General features: G+C 38.0%; 1 protein-coding gene and 1 non-coding gene across 7 annotated transcripts in view; one reads left to right on the top strand and one right to left on the bottom strand.

The window, feature by feature from the left end:
- The first annotated feature begins 7,100 nt into the window (after positions 1–7,100).
- Positions 7,101–22,512, top strand: part of SMARCA1 (SWI/SNF related, matrix associated, actin dependent regulator of chromatin, subfamily a, member 1) — a 166,116-nt gene continuing 150,704 nt past the window's right edge. For 4 of the 6 annotated variants that reach the window (XM_037821585.1, XM_037821586.1, XM_037821583.1 and 1 more), the window contains exons 1-5: positions 7,101–7,396; positions 13,562–13,648; positions 15,599–15,765; positions 16,094–16,194; positions 16,289–16,389. In XM_037821585.1, the coding sequence (XP_037677513.1) occupies positions 7,223–7,396; positions 13,562–13,648; positions 15,599–15,765; positions 16,094–16,194; positions 16,289–16,389 (630 nt within the window). In that variant the 5' untranslated portion in view covers positions 7,101–7,222. The remainder of the gene's footprint in view (positions 7,397–13,561; positions 13,649–15,598; positions 15,766–16,093; positions 16,195–16,288; positions 16,390–22,512) is intronic. The other 2 variants (XM_037821582.1, XM_037821581.1) reach the window with 1 other exon arrangement.
- LOC119523906 lies at positions 13,373–13,444 on the bottom strand. Its single transcript, XR_005214709.1, has one exon. It is a non-coding gene; the product is annotated as a small nucleolar RNA SNORD112 (small nucleolar RNA).

The following is a 22,512-nucleotide window of genomic DNA, read 5'->3' as shown; positions in this document are numbered from 1 at the left end:
TTTTTAGAAGAATATTTGTGTGAATAGTTCTTTTCTTTTTCTTTTTTTTTTTTTTTTTCAAAAATGAGATATATTCTGTTTCCTGCCTTTTAATTCAACAATATATGAGGAGCATTATTTCCATGTCAATGGATATATTTACATAATCATTCTTAATGGCTACATAGGATGAGTTACCATGTGATGTTTTTGCTAATCCCTTTTTGGCACAATCTAATTATTTACTTTAGGTTTTCCCCACTTCCCTGCACTCTAACTGTTTCAGAGTCCCATTACTGTTCTGAAATTTAACTTTGGGTACTTGCATGAATCCCAAATATTCTCCAACTTCCACTTCCCCAAACTTCTATGTATTGCTAAAGAAGAATATCTGGATCGTATATACTACCAAGCCTTAAGAACCAGAGTGTCTCTTCATAACCTGGCAGGAACACAATGGATACAGATGGCAGAAATATTTTTCATCATTTTCTTAATCTAAATTCTACTCTCAAGCAGGAACTCTGTGAATAACAGAGAACTTTTCAAGGTGAAGTGGAAAGATGAGGTATGCAGCCAGACAGTCTGGGATTTGAATCTGTTTTCGTCACTCACTATCTGTGAACCTTAGATGGGTTATTAGCCACTCCAAGTTTCAGTTTTCTTATCTGTAAAACAGGGACAATGATATGCTATATACATGGAATTATCATGAGGATTAGCAATATCATACCTATGTAAAGAATCTAGCACAGTATCTTATACAATGTGGGTACCCAGAGAATGGTAGAAGTATACTAGCTATTACCTTTTCCAGTATACAGAGCACCAAGGACAGTCCACAGTTTTCAAACTTCCACTACATAAGTGTCTTCAATTAGTATGGTTGAGAAATTTTACTGATATGAACAGAATGGTTACTATAGTTGCAAGCAAGATACTGTGACAAGAATCCTTTGTTCCAGCTACTGAAGAATAGTGATCAGTGGGATCACAATGTAGTTTTTTTTTTTTTTCATTTTTATTGAGATTGTTCAGATACCATACAATTATCCAAAGATCCAAAGTGTACAATCACTTGCCCCTGGGTACCCTCATACAGCTGTGCATCCATCACACTTAATTTTTGTTCAATTTTTAGAAACTTTTCATTACTCCAGACAAGAAATAAAGTGAAAGATGAAAAAAGAGAAAAAGAAAAGGAAACTCTAATCCTCCACTATCCCTAACCAACCCCCTTCAATTGTTGACTCGTAGTATTGATATAGTACATTTGTTACTGTTTATGAAAAAATGTTGAAATACTACTAACTGTAGTATATAGTTTGTAATAGGTATATAGTTCTTCCCTATATGCCCCTCTATTATTAACTTCTAATTGTATTGTCATACATTTGTTCTGGTTCATGGAAGTGATTTCTAGTATTTGTACAGTTGATCATGGACATTGCCCACCATAGGATTCAGTTTTATACATTCACACCTTTTGACCTCCAACTTTCCTTCTGGTGACATATATGACTCTGAGCTTCCCCTTCCATCTCATTCACACACCATTCAGCGCTGTTAGTTATTCTCACATCTTGCTACCAACACCCCTGTTCATTTCCAAACATTTGAGTTCATCCTAATTCAACATTCCCCTCATATTAAGCAACCACTCCCCATTCTTAAGCCTCGTCCTATATCTTGGTACCTTATATTTCATGTCTATGACTTTACATATTATAATTAGTTCCTGTCAGTGAGACCCTGTAATAATTGTCCTAATGTGTCTGGCTTATTTCACTCAGTATATTGCCCTCGAGGTTTTGTCATCAACCCATTTTTTTTTTTTTCTTAATATGGTTTTGTTCACTCACCATACATTCCATCCCAAGTAAATAATCGATGGTTTTCTGCATGGTCATACATTTATGTGTTCACCACCTTCACCACTATCTATATAAGAGCATCTACATTTCTTCCACAAGGCAGGAGGGAGAGTCAAAGAAGGTAGAGAGGCAAAAGAAAGAGGAAAAAAATGACAGCTAGGAAGCAGCAAAAGGAAAAATAACCTTAAATCAAAGTAGAATAAAGAATCAGACAATACCACCAATGTCAAGTGTCTAACATGCCTCCCCTATCCCCCCCTCTTATCTGCATTCACCTTGGTATATCACCTTTGTTACATTAAAGGAAGCATAAGACAATGATTCTATTAGTTACAGTCTCTAGTTTATGCTGATTGCATCCCTCCCCCAATGCCTCCCCATTTTTAACACCTTGCAAGGTTGACATTTGCTTGCTCTCCCTCGTAAAAGAACATATTTGTACATTTTATCACAATTGTTGAATACTCTAGATTTCACCAAGTTACACAGTCCCAGTCTTTATCTTTCCTCCTTTCTTGTGGTGTCTCACATGCTCCCCACCTTCCTCTCTCAACCGTATTCATAGTTACCTTTGTTCAGTGTACTTACATTGCTGTGCTACCATCTCCCAAAATTGTGTTCCAAACCACGCACTCTTGTCTTCTATCACCCTGTAGTGCTCCCTTTAGTATTTCCTGTAGGACGGGTGTCTTGTTCACAAAGTCTCTCATTGTCTGTTTGTTAGAAAATATTTTGAGCTCTCCCTCATATTTGAAGGACAGCTTTGCTGGATACAGGATTCTTGGTTGGCGGTTTTTCTCTTTCAGTATCTTAAATATATCACACCACTTCCTTCTTGCCTCCATGGTTTCTGCTGAGAGATCCGCACATAGTCTTATTAAGCTTCCTTTGTATGTAATGGATCGCTTTTCTCTTGCTGCTTTCAGGATTCTCTCTTTGTCTTTGACATTTGATAATCTGATTATTAAGTGTCTTGGCGTAGGCCTATTCATATCTCTTCTGTTTGGAGTACGCTGCGCTTCTTGGATCTGTAATTTTATGTCTTTCATAAGAGATGGGAAATTTTCATTAATTATTTCCTCTATTATTGCTTCTGTCCCCTTTCCCTTCTCTTCTCCTTCTGGGACACCAATGATACGTACATTATTGTACTTTGTTTCATCCTTGAGTTCCCGGAGACGTTGCTCATATTTTTTCATTCTTTTCTCCATCCGCTCCTTTGCGTGTAGGCTTTCAGGTGTTTTGTTCTCCAGTTCCTGGGTGTTTTCTTCTGCCTCTTGAGATCTGCTGTTGTATGTTTCCATTGTGTCTTTCATCTCTTGTGTTGTGCCTTTCATTTCCATAGATTCTTCTAGTTGTTTTTTTGAACTTTTGATTTCTGCCATATACATGTCCAGTGCTTCCTTTACAGCCTCTATCTCTTTTGCAATATCTTCTCTAAACTTTTTGAAGTGATTTAGCATTAGTTGTTTAAATTCCTGTATCTCAGTTGAAGTGTACGTTTGTTCCTTTGACTGGGCCATAACTTTGTTTTTCTTAGTGTAGGTTTTAATTTTCTGTTGTCTAGGCATGGTTTCCTTGGTTATCCAAATCAGGTTTTCCCAGACCAGAACAGGCTCAGGTCCCAGAGGGAAGAAATATTCAGTATCTGGTTTCCCTGTGGGTGAGTCTTAGAAAATTGCTCCTCCATTTGATGCCTCGGGTCACTGTGCTTTTCTGCCCAGCAGGTGGTGCCTGTCAGCCTATAATTCTTGACTGGTGTGAGGCGGTACGGCCGTGTTCCCCCAGGCTCTGGGGTCTGGTTCTGAATGGAAAGGGCCCCACCCCTTTCCTCCTAGAGAAGACAGACCCCCCAGGTGGAGGTCATTAGCATTTCAATGGTCTCCCTCTCTCTGCTTGTGCTGTCTCCACCCTTCCCGGAGTCACAGCCCTGGAAACTGAAAATGACTGGGGCTTTCTCCACTGAGCCAAAAAAGAAACAGTCTCCTTCAGACCCAGTCCAAGGCAACCCTCCGGCTCTCCCAGGTCAGTCGTCACCCAAAGCCTTTGTCTGTTTTTGGGGATGCGTATCTGTAGTGAGCAGTTCACACTCGCTACTTAAAACCCCAGTTGGAGCTCAGCTGAGCTATATTCGCTTGCTGGGAGAGAGCTTCTCTCTGGCACCACGAGGCTTTGCAGCTTGGGCTATGGGGGAGGGGGTCTCACGACTTGGTTCCACAGGTTTTACTTACAGATTTTATGCTGTGTTCTCGGGCATTCCTCCCAATTCAGGTTGGTGTATGATGAGTGGATGGTCTTGTTTGTCCCCCCGCAGTTATTCTGGATTATTTACTAGTTGTTTCTGGTTTTTTGTAGTTGTTCCAGGGGGACTACTTAGCTTCCACTCCTCTCTATGCTGCCATCTTGCCCCTCCCTCCACAATGTAGTTTTAAGTTATACTGTGGTTTGGATGATAAATTTCAAACACAGGATAAGAGCAGGAATACTAAGCCCTTGACCTTGCTTTTATGAACTTTATAAAAGCATTCGATGCCACCAGTGGACGTGTGCTCTGGTAGATACTAAACAAGCTTGGCTCTGTGAAAATGACTGTTGGACAATCTCTACAACGTTCCCAATTTGCTAAAATGGACATATTGTCTACTAGACTATGATTAATTTTGAAGTTTCCAAATATGGTCTCAAGGTTCTTTATAAAAGTTTGCTTTGTTCTCCAACCTCAATGGAGTAGAGCAAACAAAGACCATTTCAAATGAAAAGACATGATTGGGAAAAGTATTAACAGATAGAACAAGGTGTTGAGGAGGATCAGAAACAAGCTGACTCTTGTTGAACAAAGTCTGCAGATCATGAATTTTAGGCAGATTTGCAAATAAGGATAGCACATGCTCTGTAAATAGCAGCTGTTGCCACAAGCCAAAGGGCAGTATTTACATGAATTCTGTGGCAAGGACTATTGACCAAGCATCGACCTTGACAGCCAAATTCATATACTTGGTAGCACTTTCAGTGGTGTCATCTCGAAAAGAAAGGATCACATTATACATACATGGAAAATCTCCAACACAGAAATATGTTCTGTTCCCCAAATTAACTTCCAAATTCTTTTTTTTTTGGAACTTGGAACACATGTTCCCATAGAAAAGGTGTTATAAAGAGATGTGAGTTTCTCAGATTTCCCCACAAAAGTTCCTTTAATCCATGATGTAACTGAAATACTGTATATTTGCAATGAGAAATACAGTGGAACAAAGTACCCTTGCAAGCAGGAACACTATTCAACAAATGTTTCTTGAGTCTTTCTCCTTTGAAGCCCCAGGCAATGAAAGGAGAATTCTATCCTGCCCATAGCTACAGTTTGGTGAAAAAGAAATTCTCCACTGCCATTGTCTGGAAGGGTCCTTCTTAAATCTGATGGGTGAGTGTATTGCAGCATCTGTCTCTTTCAGTGCTTCTTGAACTTTCCCACCAAAGAACCCTTATTGACTGAGGAGATAGAACCGGCAGAGGGGAAAGGGTAGGATGTCTAACTGGAAGTCACAAGCTTTTCTTTGGAGACACTTCAAAGTCTGCAGTCCACTCCTTAATACATCCGCATATCTTAATAGAAAGCATCGTGCTGTAATGATTAATTGACTTAATTCCATTTCACTTTTGAACAAAGTTGATGCTGCAGAAATATAAGTCATTTTTATACTGAGGCTCCATATACCCATTGGATAGTACACATGAGCACTCAAGGCTGAGAAATATGGCGGGGGTGGGGTGGCATCTAAAGTGAATGAGAGGAACATAATGAAAATAAAATTAGAACAAAGCTAGCACCCCAGCCTCCCCATTCCTCTTAATGGCCACATCCCTTCAGTCCCCAGTGTCTTGCTCTTTGCTTCTTTTTCTCTGTTCAAAACCAGTACCTGGGCAATATCTCACATTCCTTAACACTAAGGTGTAAATGACCAATAAATAGCTAAGCAGTCACAGGGTTTTGCATATTAGGGAATTTAGGGTATTATCCCTAGGGAAAGAGGGACACATTTGGGGGGCAATTGTGTGCTTTCTTGCTATTTGCAGCAATCACACCTCATTTCAAACCGGTAATTTTGAAAGGTATGTTGAGGGAATTTAATCATGATTTTTTTTTACTTTGGAAAGTATTTAGTTCATTTTGGAAATTGTGGATTTTGTAGTGGTTGTTTGACATACTGTTTTCTATGTTTTGTTACCTTTTGTCCCTAAAGACTGAAATACGAAAGCTAGGATGTAGATGTTTCCATTATGGATCAAAATAAATGAAGAGAAATAGTAATAATAATATTTAAAGCTACGTTCACGTAGTGTTGCACCTTTTACAAAATGCTCTCATATCCATGATCATATATATTATTGGTGTTGAATTCCTACTAAATAATAATAGGAGTACACATAAAACATGCACTCCTTCCAAAAAAAAATTAGAGTAATTCAATCCTATTACAAATATTAGATACCTACCATGTGCTATCGCAGGTTCAGTGGGACCTTGCCCTTGCCCCCCCCCAGGAGTTTTAAAATTCAGTGGTGAAGGCAAAAGAAGGGCTCCTGCACATTGGCCGTCTGAGGATACCAGAGTTGAAAAAAAAGCATATATATATATATCTCCCACCCCCAGACAGACGTTGCCTTGTAAGTGAATGTTGGCAGCTGCAATCAAGAGATTCAAGGAATGCTGCTTCTGCAGAATTTAGGAAGGTGGGAGTAGTATCACTAATCTCTGTTTAGGGACTAGGGAAAAGGGACTCCCCAGAGGGGCTCTGGGTTTTGCAAATGGTGAGAAAGACCTTCCATAGTACAGTTAAAAGCAGAGGAAAAGTTCTTTGTGCAAGGAGGGGAGAACGCCTGGAGGTACAAAGAGCAGATTTGAAGGAAAGAGGCTTCCTTTTGCACACATCTGCGAGGGGAGCGCGGCTGTCTGTTGGGGGCGTGTGGGGAAGAATATTTTTTTAGGGAGCCACGGGCTGTGAGTTCCCGCCTCTACCCCTGTCAGCGCCCCACACTCAGGCAACAGTTGGTCGAGCGGGGCCTGCACGGGTTCTGGGTGGGGAGGGGGAGTCTCGCGATCGTTGAGGGGGGGGTGGAGGAAGGGGGGAGAGTGAGGGGGGAGGAGGGGGGAGGAAGGGGGAGGGTGACGGGGGGGGCCATGACGTAGGGTGGGTGGACGGAAGTGGGGCAGGGTTGAGGGTTATTTAAAGAAGGGGGGCTGAGCGAAGGGGTTGGAAGCTGAGTGATTTCCCCACCCCTGCTTCATCTAGCTCTTTCCAGAGCAGCCACTGCCGCCGCCCAGGAGCCCTTGTCCCCTTGGTCGCCCCCCTACTCGTCCCCGCTCCAACGCCATGGAGCCGGACACTGCTGCTGTGGCAGCCACCGTGGCAGCCGCTGATGCGACCGCCACAATCGTGGTCATAGTGGACGAGCAGCCGAAGCCATCCACCTCTAAGGAGGAGGGAGCGGTCGCCGCGGCCACCGAAGCCACCGCGGCTACTGAAAAGGGCGTGAAGAAGAAGGAGGTAAATAAGAAGTGGGTGTGTGTTTGTGGACATATCCTGTGCCTGGCCCCTCCAAGGGCCCAAACCCTGACCTTTCGGCGCCGACAGGTACCCGCGGAGCTCTCCAGGGATGGGGGCCGCGGGCAGGGGTGGGGGCCGCAGCCGAACAGTCAAGCATTCGCTCCCTTCCCCCTTTCCTTCTCGCCGCTGAGGGCGGGGGCGGGGCGCGGGGCGGTGTGGAGGGGCACCCGTTATCCCGGAGCTTGGGGACTTGGGAGCCCCTCGACAGCCCCCAGCCCCCTTCACATTCCCGCAACTGGGGTTACAGAGTGGGGGATGGGGCAGTGCAGGAAAAAGCCTCCGCCTCTCCCTCTCCTCTCGCCTGCTCCTCTCCCCCCACCTTCCCGTCGGCCTCTGCCTGGGAAATCTGGGCCCTTCAATCCCACACTCGCGCAAAAGAGGTTTTGCTGGGGCTTGATTTTTATTTGAATTTGAAGGTGTTAGTGGCTGAGAGGCGGAGGATGATAGGGAAGAAATTTATTTCTTGAATTAGCAATGTCGACCCTTTGGATGGCAGAAAAAAAAAAATCATCTCTTGTTTGTTCGGTCCCCGTCTGCTGAGGCGGGGATATCACCCCGAGAAAACAAGTTCTCCGTGCTGTACTCCCCATGCCAAACGCCAAACTGAGGAACCGTGGACGTTGGTTTAGGAAAATTTCCAATGTCTGCACCCCCACCCCCTCATGCTCCGCCCCCGACGGTATAGTGTTTCACTCCAGGGCCACTCAAATGGTCTCCCAATCCGGCCCCAAGTCTTCCAGGCTTCCGCCTCCCTCTTCTAGTGGGCGCTGCTGCCCTTGAACACACTCAAGACCGCTCCCCCCTTTTTTTTAACTAAGCGTCGCCGGGACGAGCTGCTGCTAACAACTAGAGACAGCTCTAACACCTATTAAAGCTAGATTCAGAAAACAAATTATCTCTGTAATGCATATTCATATGGACCCGAGACATGCAAATAAAACTCTGAAACGCGTTGAAAATTGAGATTAAAAAAAAAAAATGGGATGGGGGCAAATGGATTTTTGATGTATAATCAAATTGTAGAACGAATCGTTTACGGGTGGATTTGTTTTCCATTTATGAGTAGATATATTGCAATTTAAAAAATGGTAGGTAATTAAAATTATGCCTTAGAGATCGCAAGTGGCTTTGTTTGAATCATTATATGATGCTATACAATCAAATGAAAAGCTTTTGAGGGAAATTAACACCTTTCGCCTTGAATTAGAAGGGTAATTTAAAATTCAGCAGTTGCTTAAGTGATATTTTTTACTGTTACAAGGTTGACTAAACAGAAAGACAATCGTGGTGCTAAGTGAAAACCGTAGAAAACACATGCATTTTTAGATCTGTGTGGTAATTGACAATGTTGATGATTAAAGCTGGGCCGGATACCAAGCATCAGTATAAATCAAATACTGGGAAATTCAGAAATGCCTTTATTCTAAAGGTGTCTTTTATTTCCCAGACTGGGCAAATGTAAAGTGCTAACCTGTCTTTTCTATGGCAGTAGAGGTTGTCGAATCTTCCAGGTTGTATGCACATTTTTCAATTGTGAAAAGACTGGGAATCAATAAAAAAAAAAAAAAAACTACTATATAGTAAGCACTGAGATAATACAGATGAGATACATGTATTCATAAACTCTGTAGCCTCATCAGAAATTACCCTGATGGTACTTCATTTGTCCACTCAGCATAGAGGAATGAGGTCTTACGTGGCAGGAAGTTTACTACTTTAGACACAAATTCTTTTTTTTAATTAAATTAAGTTTTATTGAAATATATTCACATACCATACAATCATCCATGGTATACAATCAATTGTTCACAGTACCATCATATAGTTATGCATTCATCACCCCAATCTATTTTTGAACATTTTCCTTACATCAGAAAGAATCAGAAGAAGAATAAAAAATAAAAGTAAAAAAGAACACCCAAATCATTCCCCCATCCCACCCTATTTTTCATTTAGTTTTTGTCCCCATTTATCTACTCATCCATCCATACACTGGATAAAGGCAGTGCGATCTACAGGGTTTTCACAATCACACTGTAACCCCTTATAAGCTACATTGTTATACAATTGTCTTCAAGAGTCAAGGCTACTGGATTGGAGTTTGATAGTTTCAGGTATGTACTTCTAGCTATTCCAATACATTAAAACCTGAAAAGGATTATCTATATAGTGCATAAGAATGTCCACCAGAGTGACCTCTCAACTCCATTTGAAATCTCTCAGCCACTGAAACTTTATTTCGTTTCATTTTGCATCCCCACAAATTCTTTTTTATTTTTAATTTTTTTCCTTGAATATCTAAATATATTGCACACTTCCTTGACTCCCTAAATATTCTACTAAAAGTACAGATTAACCTTTCCCTCATGACCATCACTTATTGCATTCTGACAACGACACAAAATCAGTTGAGAACCAGGAGGTTTTTCCGCTAAATTAACTAACCACCTCCCACACCGTTGCAGTATTGTGTTGATTTTTTAAAATAATTTTTCTGTCCCTTCCTTCAATTGTCAGGTTGTTAACACTTTTGAAACATCTCATCTACTTCTATCAGAAATAATTTTAGTGTATGATAAAGGACATAGATGTAACAAAACTATAAAGTCATTTAAAAAACTGTAAAATACAAGAATTCAAATGAACCAGGGAGAGGGAAATAATTACACCTGAACACCAAGGATTAGGGGATGCTACTGTAGTGGAACACAAATTTCAGTACTGGGCTTTTGCCATTCCTTCTTCCCGTTGACAGTGTGCCTTCTAGTAGTCTTTCCCACATCATTTGCTGTTCCTTTTCTTCTCTGTCATATGGGAAGCCAGATGATCAAATATGCTAGAATTGTATGTCAAATAAAAGAAAATAGGCTCTGAATGAGAGCACTTTTATGGTGAGTAAAATAGGTGAGATTCAGTAAACTGACTTGTGACATTTAGATACTCAAAGGTATTTTTGCTTACCTTCTGGTTCTTGAACTTACTTGTTTTAAGTGATGGTTGGGTAACCTAATGTAGAATTTGGAGATGGTATTTTTGGTAATGAAAACATCAACAAAAAGCCCATGATGGCCTTTAAGACAAGGCATTTTGATGACCTTGTTCTGCATTCTCATGGCATCTAAAATACAAGATGATAAAATCATAAGGAATTCATTAGAATATAGTCACCTTTCATGTTTTTTTTGTATGAGAAATGTATTTTTTTTTCTTTTAATTAAATTCAGTTTTATTGAAATACATTCACACACCATACAATCATCCATGATATACAATCCACTGTCCACAGTATGATAACATAGTTATGCGTTCATCACCACAATCTATCTCTGAACATTTTCCTTACATCAGAAAGAACCAGAACAAGAATAAAAAATAAAAGTGAAAAAAGAACACCCAAATCATCCCCCCATCCCACCCCATTCGTCCTTTAGTTTTTATCCCCATTCCTCCACTCATCCATACACTAGATAAACGGGGTGTGATCCACAAGGTCTTCACAATCACACTGTCACCCCTTGTAATCTACATTATTATATAATTGTCTTCAGGAGTCCAGACTGCTGGGTTGGAGTTTGGTAGTTTCGGGTATTTACTTCTAGCTATTCCAATACATTAAAGCCTAAGAGGTGTTATCTATATAGTGCATAAGAATATCCACCAGAGTGACCTCTCGACTCCATTTGGAATCTCTCAGCCACTGAAACTATTTCGTCTCATTTTGCATCCCCCTTTTGGTCAAGAAGATACTCTCAGTCCCACGATGCCGGGACCACATTCATCCCCGGGAGTCATACTCTGCGTTGCCAGGGAGATTTACATCCCTGGGAGTCGGGTCCCACGTAGGAGGGAGGGCAGCGAGTTCACCTGTCGAGATGGCTCAGTTAGAGAGAGAGAGGGCCACATCTGAGCAACAAAGAGGTACTCAGGGGGAGACTCTTAGGCACCATTACATACAAGTTTAGACTCTCCTTTGTGGTAATGAGCTTCATAAGGGCAAGTCCCATACTCGAGGGCTCAGCACATCAAACCACCAGTCCCAATGTTTGTAACAACATATGCTAGGGGATCAGCATCTCAAAGTTTAGAGATAGGCCTTACAATTCAGGGATAGAGTTAACTGCTGTAAGAGCTTACAATCTAGGGACTATTACAATTATTGTGTCCACGTTAGGCTATGTTCTAAGATTCAATTCTGAGTTTACACACTGTAGTTAGTCCATATTGGTGAGGCATCATCCCTCTCACCATGTTTTCTCCAACACTTTTACTCCTATATATATATTTTCCTACAATTTTATAGACTTATATTCACATACCATACATTTATCCACAGTGCACAATCAGGTGTTCATGGAGAAATGTATTTTTAAAAAGCACATCTATACATTTACAAATGAAAAGGTTTAGAAGGTAAAAGTATTTTAAAATTTGTTGTGGAAGATAATACCAATTAAGTAATCACCCGCAGCCTTTAATAACACTGCTCAAGATTAGGAATTTCAATTAGCATATGATTAGATTTTTATGGTATTCTAGTGCAAGGTAAGCAAAAAAGTAATGAGTAAAATGTTTTTCTAAGAGTCAAGCTTTAAATTTTTAGAAATGAAATTTACTACCCACATTGTTATATACTTGTGGATATGAGGCAAAGTAATTTTTGCTGTTTTGAAACTTGAAACCTCCACTTCATATAGCTTTTCAAGGAATGATAAGGGTGTGGGTTTTGTTACCTAATTTTTCTTTACTTACTGCTTTGAAAATAAAATACAGTTTATTGTATATGTGGTAGTTTGAAACTGTTGGTTTGGAGGGAATCTAGCAATTTTGTATCCTATTCATCCAGGATTACATTTAAAACATCTGAGATAAAGGATGCATACATGTTAGTTGCTATAAATCAAGGTGATTGTTATTTGGGTTAGAGTAACTGAACGATATCTGATCAGTGCTTCAAAGTAAGACCCTGGTTAGGTTCAAATTCTATAATCTTAGTTTGGATTTCCTCAAAATAAAATTTTAGTAAAAGTTGAAAGATTCATTAGTTTTTGGAGCCATGTTTTTCTTATGTTTAAAGTCACATTCTTTTGCTGATTTTTGACCTAAGTTTTTAGGAACAGGTCGACAAAAGCCATAATAAAATTAAAATATTTTCTTTACTTTTTGCAAGCACATTTGTGTTTTGACTTGCGCAAAGCCTGTGTTAAAACTGAAATACTATCAACTTTGGTCATCATAGGCAGATTTGTGTTTTTATTATTTTATTTCTTACAGGGAAGGAGGTATACTCTGTATACCTATTAATATTTGCAAGTAGAAGTTTGTCTTTACAAAGGATAGGATGCTTGGGATACCCACCTCCAAATAATTTTAATATTTTTAAGTGATTGATAGATTTTGCTAAATTACAATTTATTAATTATCAGAGGTTTATAGTTAACAGCCCTTATAAAATACCTCTATAAAATAATTATGTAATATGAATAGTTTAAAGCAGTTATTTTACCATTTTGGAGAAAATAAACATAAGCCAAACGTTTGACACTGTACTATTTCATTATTTTAAATATATATGATCATGTTGTGTTAAAAGAAGTTTAACTATTCTAATTAAAATACAAAAACAATTAGATATAGTGAACAGAAGCCACAGTCTTGTCTTCTGAGAGTCTTGCTTGTTTCCATCATATAAAGAAGTGTTTCTGAGAATTAATATTTACTTTTCTTGAATTCTTTGGCTTGTGGTTGATAATATTAGCAGATTCAAGATTTTTAAATCTCCTATGTAATGGTTATGCACTTTCTTATGCTTTAAATTAAAAAATAGTGAAAAGGCTCAATATTTCACCTTTTGTTTTTTATTTTAATTAGTTACTGTTATTTCTCTGGTTATCATGACTTTTTTCTATTTTATTTTTAATTGGACCTCAGGTACACAGAACTAGATTAATCATAAGCCTTGTTTCATGACATGCTCTCATCATTGATCCATGAGTTTATTTATTTATTTAGTTACTTAATTATTTTATATTTTCACCAAATGAGAACATTAACCAAGTTTTAGACCTTGCTTTGCAATTTGATGATTTATTTTCTTTGAAATTCTAGAAAAGCATTTCTCCATTTCAACTCAAACTTGCTGCTAAAGCTTCTAAATCTGAAAAGGAAATGGACCCAGAATATGAAGAAAAAATGGTAAATATGTTTTTGGGTAGAATAGTGAATACTGTAGTAATTTTTGTAGAGAAGATGTGAAAGATTAAGAAATATATATGTATATATAATATAATAGAGAATTATAGATTTTAGAATTGGAAAGTAATATAATACATAATCCATCATAATAGATTTTTTTGAATAAATGAATCTCCTCCATTTTTGGATGAGGAAATAAAGGATGAGAGAAGCTATAGGAATAGTTGGTATTAGAAGCCACATATCCTTGCTTTTAATTCAGTGTTGTTTACCCCATAATAAGGTACTTTATGCTAGAGATATTTTATCCACTAAATGAAAATATCTGTGGCAGTATCGATCTGCCTTTGTGACCTGTTTTCTCTGTCCTTGCTTTGAATATATGAGTACTACATATTGTGAGACATGTGCTATGGTAATACATTTTCTTGGGAGGAGGATATTTTCCTTATGTATGAAAATATCACATATTTAAGCAGTATAATCTCAGTTATGCCTGCATACTATACATTTAATTATTTAAATTTTAGTCACTAAAATCCATATTTTAGCCTTAATTTTGACTTGGCTTTTATGCCCTGGGTTCTTTCAAAACCAGTGATCTTGGTTAACTCAAAAGAGAAGTTACAGGTAGTTGGAGATGATAATTTCTTTCCTGAGGTTGTTTTTGCAGTAATATGATAAAAACAAGTAGAGATCAAGTGCATTTTTGTTTGTCCATAACTATTTTACAAAACTATATGCTATAATGTTTAAGGCTACGTCTAAAATGTAGATAGTTAATGTTTTAACAACTTTAAAACAACATTCCAGTGAGGATAACATAAAATAGAAAGTTTTTGGCTTCCTTCCAGCTACTGGTCTGAATATATTTGCCTTATTCTTATGTTTATGTTAATGAACTCTTCTGTAAGTTTCTGATGTTATTAATTATGCATCCTTCATTAGCATTCAAATATTCTCTACCCTGTGGTCAAAAAGTGACTGGAATTGAAAAATCATCTTCGTTTTTTTTCCTTGTCTAGAATGATGTGTGTCTTTTGATCTTTTAAGATTTTTTAATATGAAAGTTTTATTGCATTTATATGGTATGGGTTATATGATTTTTCAAAATTTATTGAGAAATTGTAATGTATATCAACTTTAATAGTTTTTAATAGTTTTAGTAGTTTTAGTAACTATTTCATTATTAACTATATATATACACACAGGTGTGTGTGTGTGTGTGTGTGTGTGTGCGCGCGCGCACATGTGTATGTGTGTATTTTCCCCAAAACCTGCTCACTTTGGAAAGAAACTATATGCTGTTAGCATAAAATACAATTTTCTAGATCATTGCAATTGCAGAGAGAAATGTTTTATTACATTATTGTGTGAAGACATTGACAATATTTTGAGAAAAAATGACACTGTTTTCTATGATTTCAATAATTTCTAGATTTAGCTTGAAAATTCTTAAGAGTTCAGTTTATGATACATATATCATAGTTAATAATTTACATTTATAAATTTAGGATAAATTATTATGGTGCTTAATTTGGATGCTATTTAGGAAAAGAAAATATAGTTTAGAAAGAGGATTTGCTTTTTGGCCTTGATTCTTTAGGAAGACTATTTTTTAATGAGGTACTTACTAAGTCTGTCAGATCATTTGGCTTCTTTTCAAACTATTTGAAAATGCCATTTGTAAATTCTGCTACTTACTAGCTGTGGGAGCTTGGGCAAGTTACTTACCATTCCTGTGCCTCAGTTTTATCCTCTGTAAAATGGGGGGATGATACATACTAGTACCTATCTTATAGGGTTAAGAGAATTAAATGTTAGCATGTTTAAAGTGCTTAGAACAGTGGATAGTACAAACTAAGTACACTGTAAGTGTGTGTTAAATAAATAAACTTTGAGCAAATAAAAAAAGAAAAGTTTTACTTTTTCTTTTGTTTTGTGAATTAGAAAGCGGACCGAGCTAAGAGATTTGAGTTTCTACTGAAGCAGACAGAACTCTTTGCACATTTCATTCAACCTGCAGCTCAGAAATCTCCAACATCTCCTCTGAACATGAAACTGGGACGTCCTCGAATAAAGAAAGATGAAAAGCAGAGCTTAATTTCTGCTGGAGAGTATGTTGACATCTCTCTCTCCTTTCCTCCCTTCCTCCTATCCCCTCTTCACTGCCCACCCATACACTTCTTCTCTCTTCACTTATTCAGTATAACTTTATATTCAAAAAACAAGGTTATTCTCAGTGTAAATATATTTTGGAGGTAACAATACTTTTTTTTCATTAGAAGTCAATCAGTAAAAATGTAGGCTGGTTCTACTAAATTCTAAACTAGATCCTAGATAACTTGTTTGTTTTCCTCCTAAAAGATATTAGCAATGTATACTGACTTTATTGACACATTAACATTTGTGTTGAATATGAAGATATTTCTGTTTTCATTTCAGCTACCGCCACAGGCGCACAGAACAAGAGGAAGATGAAGAGCTACTGTCAGAGAGTCGGAAAACATCTAATGTGTGTATTAGATTTGAGGTGTCACCCTCATGTAAGTATTTCATCAAATTTTTTTCAATTTGGTTTTAAAATTTTACTTGACTATATTAAAAATAGTATGAGACATCCTTGATTTTTTTTTTCAGATGTGAAAGGAGGACCACTGAGAGATTATCAGATTCGAGGACTGAACTGGTTGATCTCTTTGTATGAAAATGGAGTTAATGGTATTTTGGCTGATGAGATGGTAAGGAGTTATAGCAAAAAACACATTCTTGGTTATCTGTAATTTTTAATGTAAATTGGAAATACTTGAGCTTACCTGCCTCCCTAATGCCTAGAGGATAATTGTTTCATTTAGTCATTAAGATGTAAAAAGTCTTTGCAATGTCTAGAACTGTTTCTTTAAGTAACCTGGAGAACATAGAGAGAGGTTCTGTTAAGAGGTTAAGTAACCTCTTACATAGTAACCTACTTAAGAGGTTAAGTAACCTCTAGAACATGGAGGTTCTTTAAGTAACCTCTAGAACACAGAGGCCACAGGCCACAGAATTCTTATTGAGAGTTCCTTAAATGGTGTAAGAAAACTCCTTTACCTGTACTTTGTTTTTGTTTGTACTTTAGCTTCCAAGAAGCTCAGAGCCAAATTGAATGCCAAAACAGAGCATCTTTGTAACCTTTAATGGTCTGCCTACTGTGTCCTTTGTGTCTTTTCCCATTCTTTACCTTCTAATCTTACTTTCCTTAGTCCCTCTTTATTTCTATTTTACCATTAATTTATGTTCCATGTTTTCATTGTAGGCCACCAGAAATCCTTTTGGGAACGGGGGGTGGTATATAATGCAAAAATGAATGAATGAATGAATGTAAATACCTGGATTTGTGAATACTCAGAAAGTGAATAGATGGGCTAAGGACCAAAAATTCAAAGAGCAATGTTGAGTCTGGGTACAGTAGAGTGCCAGGAGGGGGTCAGGAAATAAGCTAAGGGATCATAGACATTTGCATAAAATGATCAAAGGGAAAAAGTAAGGCCATATAGGAGGCTGAAATAGTGGATAAGGGGAGTATATGAAGGCCTACATTGACATCTTAGGACCAAATGAAGACTACAGAATTTGAGTAGTGGCAGAGGAAGTACTAGATCTGTTTAACCCAGTGGTACTGTTATTTATGTGACTCTAGAGCCATATTTGCAATCACTATTATCCAGAAAAGCCACATGACTATAGGTGCTCTTTAGTATCTACTATAGTAATCAATCCCATGGGTACTCATTCCTGGCTAGCAATTGGTAGGTTTGTGGCAGGGGTCGTTTAAATCAAAGGTCTGTAGTTCCATATATCTACATATTCTGAATTGGGACCTATGGTCAGTTCAGAGGGGAAGGGGCTTTTTTTTGTTAATTTTTTAAACTTTTTATTTTGAAATTCATTTAAACTTAAAGGACAGTTAGAAAAGTAATGCAAACCCCATACCGAGAACTCCAGCATACCCCTATCACACCCCCAGATACTCTGATCCACCAATTTAACTTTTTGCAACATTTGCCTTATGATTCTATATATTAATCTGTCTACCTATCCATCCATCCGTCTGTCTATTAATCCATTATCTGAACACTGGAGTGTAGATTGTATACATCATGGTCCTTGAATGTGTTAATGCTGCCATGTACATTTCCTAAGAATAAGAATATTCACTCATGTAACCACTTTAAGTGTAGTTATCAAGTTCAAGAAATTTAACATTGATATAAAGCTTACAGGTTATATTCCAACTTTTTCATATGTCCCAATAATGTACCTTTGACACCCTTTTCTCCCTCCTTGCTATATCCCATCCAGGATCGTGTATTGTGTGTAATTGTTGTCATCTCTTTAGTTGTTTTTTTTTGTAATTGTGGGAACATACAGACAACATAAAGTTTCCCATCTCAACCATTCCCAAGCATACTATTCAATGGGATTAGTCACATTCACAATATTGTGGTACCCTCACACCACCTTCCATTACTAAAACTTTTCCATCTCCCCAAACAGAAATCCTGTACCCATTATGCATTAATTCTGCATTCCCTAATGTGGAATTTTTTATCTCTATGGGCTTGCATATTCTCCAATATTTTCTCTGTAGTTACCATGGGGCTTACTTTAAATCTTAAAAATCTATAGCAATCTCTGCTTTGATACCAACTTAATTTCAATAGTACATACAATCTATGTTCCAATAACTCTCTGTACCCCCAACTTTATGTAGTTCTTGTCACAAATTACGTTTATACATTATGAGAACAAAACCACTGATTTATCATTACATTTTATGCATTTGCCTTTTAGATCCTGTAGGAAGTAAAAAGTGGAGTTACAAACCAAAAATACAGTAGTACTGACATTTATATTTACCCATATCATTACCCTTACTGTAGATTGTTGCTTTTTTCATGCAGCTTTGATCTGTTATCTATGTCCTTTCCTTTTAACCTGCAGAAGTCTCTTTAGCATCTCTTGCAGGGTTGGTATAGTGCTGATGAACTCCCTCAGCTTTTGTCTATCTGGGAATGTCTTAATCTCTCCCTCATTTTTGAAAGACAGTTTGACTGGATATAGAGTTCTAGAGCGGCAGTTTTTTGCTTTCAGCACTTTAAATATGTCATCCCACTGCCTTCTTGCCTCTATGGTTTCCAATGAGAAATTGGTACTTAATCTTATTGAGGCTCCCTTGTATGTGACATGTTGTTTCTCTCTTGTGGCTTTCAGAAATCTCTTTATTTTTAACATTTGACAGTCAGATTGGCGTGTTATGGATGTATTTGGATTTATCCCATTAGGAGTTTGTTGAGTGTCTTGGATGTACATATTCATGTCTTTCATTAAATTTGGGAAGTTTTTGGCCATCGTTTCCTTGAATATTCTCTGTGCCCTTTTCTCTTTCTTCTCTTTCTGGGACCCCCACAATGTTTATATTAGTATTGTTGATAGTGTCCCACAGGTTCCTCAGGCTCTGTCCACTTTTCTTCATTCTTCTTTCTCTTCCTCAGACTGAATGATTTCACTTTTCTTATCTTTAAGTTCATTGATTGTTTCTTCTGCAAGTTCACTGATTCTTTTATCTGCCAGCTCCAGTCTGCTTTTAGAACCCGCTAGGGAATTTTAAATTTCTGTTACTGTGGTCTTCAGCTCTGTTTGGTTCTTTTTCATAATTTCCATCTCTGTGTTGATAATCTCTTTGTGTCCATCTATTGTTTTCCTGACTTCCTTTAGTTCTTTGTCCATGTTTTCCTTTTGCTCTTTGAGTATATTTAGGACCATTTTTTTTAGTTCATTTTTATTGAAATATATTCACATACCATACAATCATCCATGGTATACAATCAACTGTTTGCAGTATGATCATATAGTTATGCGTTCATCACCACAATCTATTTCTTAACATTTTCCTTACATCAGAAAGAATCAGAATAAGAATAAAAAATAAAAGTGAAAAAAGAACACCCAAACAATCCCCCCCATCCCACCCTATTTGTCATTTAGTTTTTATCCCCATTTTTCTACTCATCCATCCATACACTAGATAAAGGGGGTGTGATCCACAAGGTTTTCACAATCACACTGTCACCCCTTGTAATCTACATTATTATATAATTGTCTTCAGGAGTCCAGACCGCTGGGTTGGAGTTTGGTAGTTTCAGGTATTTACTTCTAGCTATTTCAATACATTAAAACCTAAGAGGTGTTATCTATATAGTGCATAAGAATGTCCACCAGAGTGACCTCTCGACTCCATTTGAAATCTCTCAGCCACTGAAACTATTTCATCTCATTTTGCATCCCCCTTTTGGTCAAGAAGATACTCTCAGTCCCACAATGCCGGGTCCAGATTCATCCCTGGGAGTCATATCCTGCATTGCCAGGGAGATTTACACCTCTGGGAGTCGGGTCCCATGTAGGGGGGAGGGCAGTGAGTTCACCTGTCAAGGTGGCTCAGTTAGAGAGAGAGGGGGCCACATCTGAGCAACAAAGAGGTACTCAGGGGGAGACTCTTAGGCACAATTATATGCAAGTTTAGCCTCTCCTTTGCAGCAACGAGCTTCATAAGGGCAAGTCCCATGATCGAGGGCTCAGCACATCAAACCGCCAGTCCCAATGTTTGTGACAACATCAACACCAGTCCAGGTGAGGAAGTCCAACACTTCTGCACCTTCCCCCAGCTCCTCGGGTCTGGGGACGGGGGAGGCTGTAAATATATTCTTTATTATCTGCCCAAATTACTTTGGGATGTGTCACTATTTCACTCTAGCCTATACTAACTTACCGTATCTCACTTCCTATTCAAAGTTCCTTGTAATTGTGGTGTTTGAACAAACTGACTGTAGAGTTGTACTGTTTAGAAAATATAGATCCTGTACCAAATAGATCTCTCTTCCCTTGGTCTCATATGTAAGTTGAAGTTTTAAAACACAGTCAGTTTCGACCTTTACCCTTTGGCTATTTAGGACCATTTTTTTTTTCCTTTTTTTTTTTTTTTAATTCAGTTTTATTGAAATACATTCACACACCATACAGTCATTCATGGTATGCAATCAACTGTCCACAGTATGATCACATAGTTATGCGTTCATCACCACAATCTATCTCTGAACATTTTCCTTACATCAGAAAGAACCAGAACAAGAATAAAAAATAAAAGTAAAAAAGAACACCCAAATCATCCCTCCTCTATTGTTCATTTAGTCTTTGTCCCCATTTTTCTACTCATCCATCCATACACTGGATAAAGGGAGTGTGATCCACAAGGTTTTCACAATCACACTGTCACCCCTTGTAATCTACATTGTTATACAATCGTCTTCAAGAATCAAGGCTACTGGGTTGGAGTTGGGTAGTTTCAGGTATTTACTTCTAGCTATTCCAATACATTAAAACCTAAGAGGTGTTATCCATATAGTGCATAAGAATGTCCACCAGCGTGACCTCTCGACTCCATTTGAAATCTCTCAGCCACTGAAACTATTTTGTCTCATTTTGCATCCCCCTTTTGGTCAAGAAGATACTCTCAGTAGGACCATTTTTAAAAGTCTTTGTCAGGTATGTCCCAGGTCTGGTCCTCCTTGTTGTTGGTTTCTGATGCTTTAATCTTCTCCTTTACTTGGGCCACCACTTTCTGTTTCTTTGTATGTTTTGTAGCCTTTTGTTGAAATCTAGGCATTTTAATATTTTAATGTGTTATTGCTGAAATTTAGACTCTAAGGCGTCTGTTCCTTAAGCTTGCATCCAGCTACTGTTAGGGCAGAGCTTTCCCTGAATGCCAAGAGCTAACCAAAAAAAAAAAAAGGGATAAAAGAAAACACTTTTCCCAGTTTTTGCAGATTGACCTGTACAACTGCTTTCTTCAGAGATTATCCATACAGTGAGTTATATGAGAATAGCTGCAGGCCACAGCATAAAGACTACCCTTATACCCTTTCTGCACATGCTTCTAGTTGAGGGCATGCGGTCTAGTCGGGGGCATGCACTTGTGGCCCTTGGAATTCCTCCATTTACATGGGTACAAATGTACACTCTCCTTAGAAAACAGTTTCCTCACAGTCCTAGGCACTACACTGTATGTCCTGTAGCCAGGATAGGGGGAGTGGCCAGTCAGGGAACCATGAGATCCTATCACTTTAAAGTTGCCTTTTTCTTTTTTCTCTCTTTTTAAAAATAAAGATGTTGTTAGGTTTATAGAAAGATCATGCTGAAAATACAGAGTTCCCATATACCTGCCAACATTTTTTAACATTTTTGCATTAGTGTGGTAGCTTTATTACACTTGATGAGAGAATATTGTTGATGATAGTACTATTATTAATTAGAGTTCTTAGTTTATATTAGGGGTCACTGTGTTGTACAGTCCTATGGTGGTTTTTTTGTTTCTTGTTTTTAATTTTTCTTCTAGCAACATATATACCACCTAAAATTTCCCCTTTAAGCATATTCGGATATATAATCCAGTGGTGTTAATTACAGTCACAGTGTTGTGCTACCGTCACAACCATCCATTATCAAAACATTTCCATCAGTTGGAACAGACACTCTGCACCAATTAAGAATTAACTCCCCATACCCTATCCCTACCCCACTCCTGGTAAACTGTGTTCTGGTTTTTGACTCTATGAATTTGATTATTTTAATTATTTCCTATTGGTAAGATCATACAGTATTTGTCCTTTTCTGTCTGGCTTATTTGTCTTGATGTCTTCAAGGTTCATCTATATTGTCACATGTATCAAAACTTCATTCCCTTTCATGGCTGAAAAATATTCCATTGTATGTATATACCACATTTTGTTTATCCATTCATCTGTTGATAGACACTTAGGTTGCTTCCA

The sequence above is a fragment of the Choloepus didactylus genome, chromosome X, assembly GCF_015220235.1.
Source record: "Choloepus didactylus isolate mChoDid1 chromosome X, mChoDid1.pri, whole genome shotgun sequence".
In the NCBI taxonomy this organism is placed as follows: Eukaryota; Metazoa; Chordata; class Mammalia; order Pilosa; family Megalonychidae; genus Choloepus; species Choloepus didactylus.
Note: the sequence above shows the minus strand (reverse complement) of the source record. Positions and strands in the feature narration are given on the sequence as shown.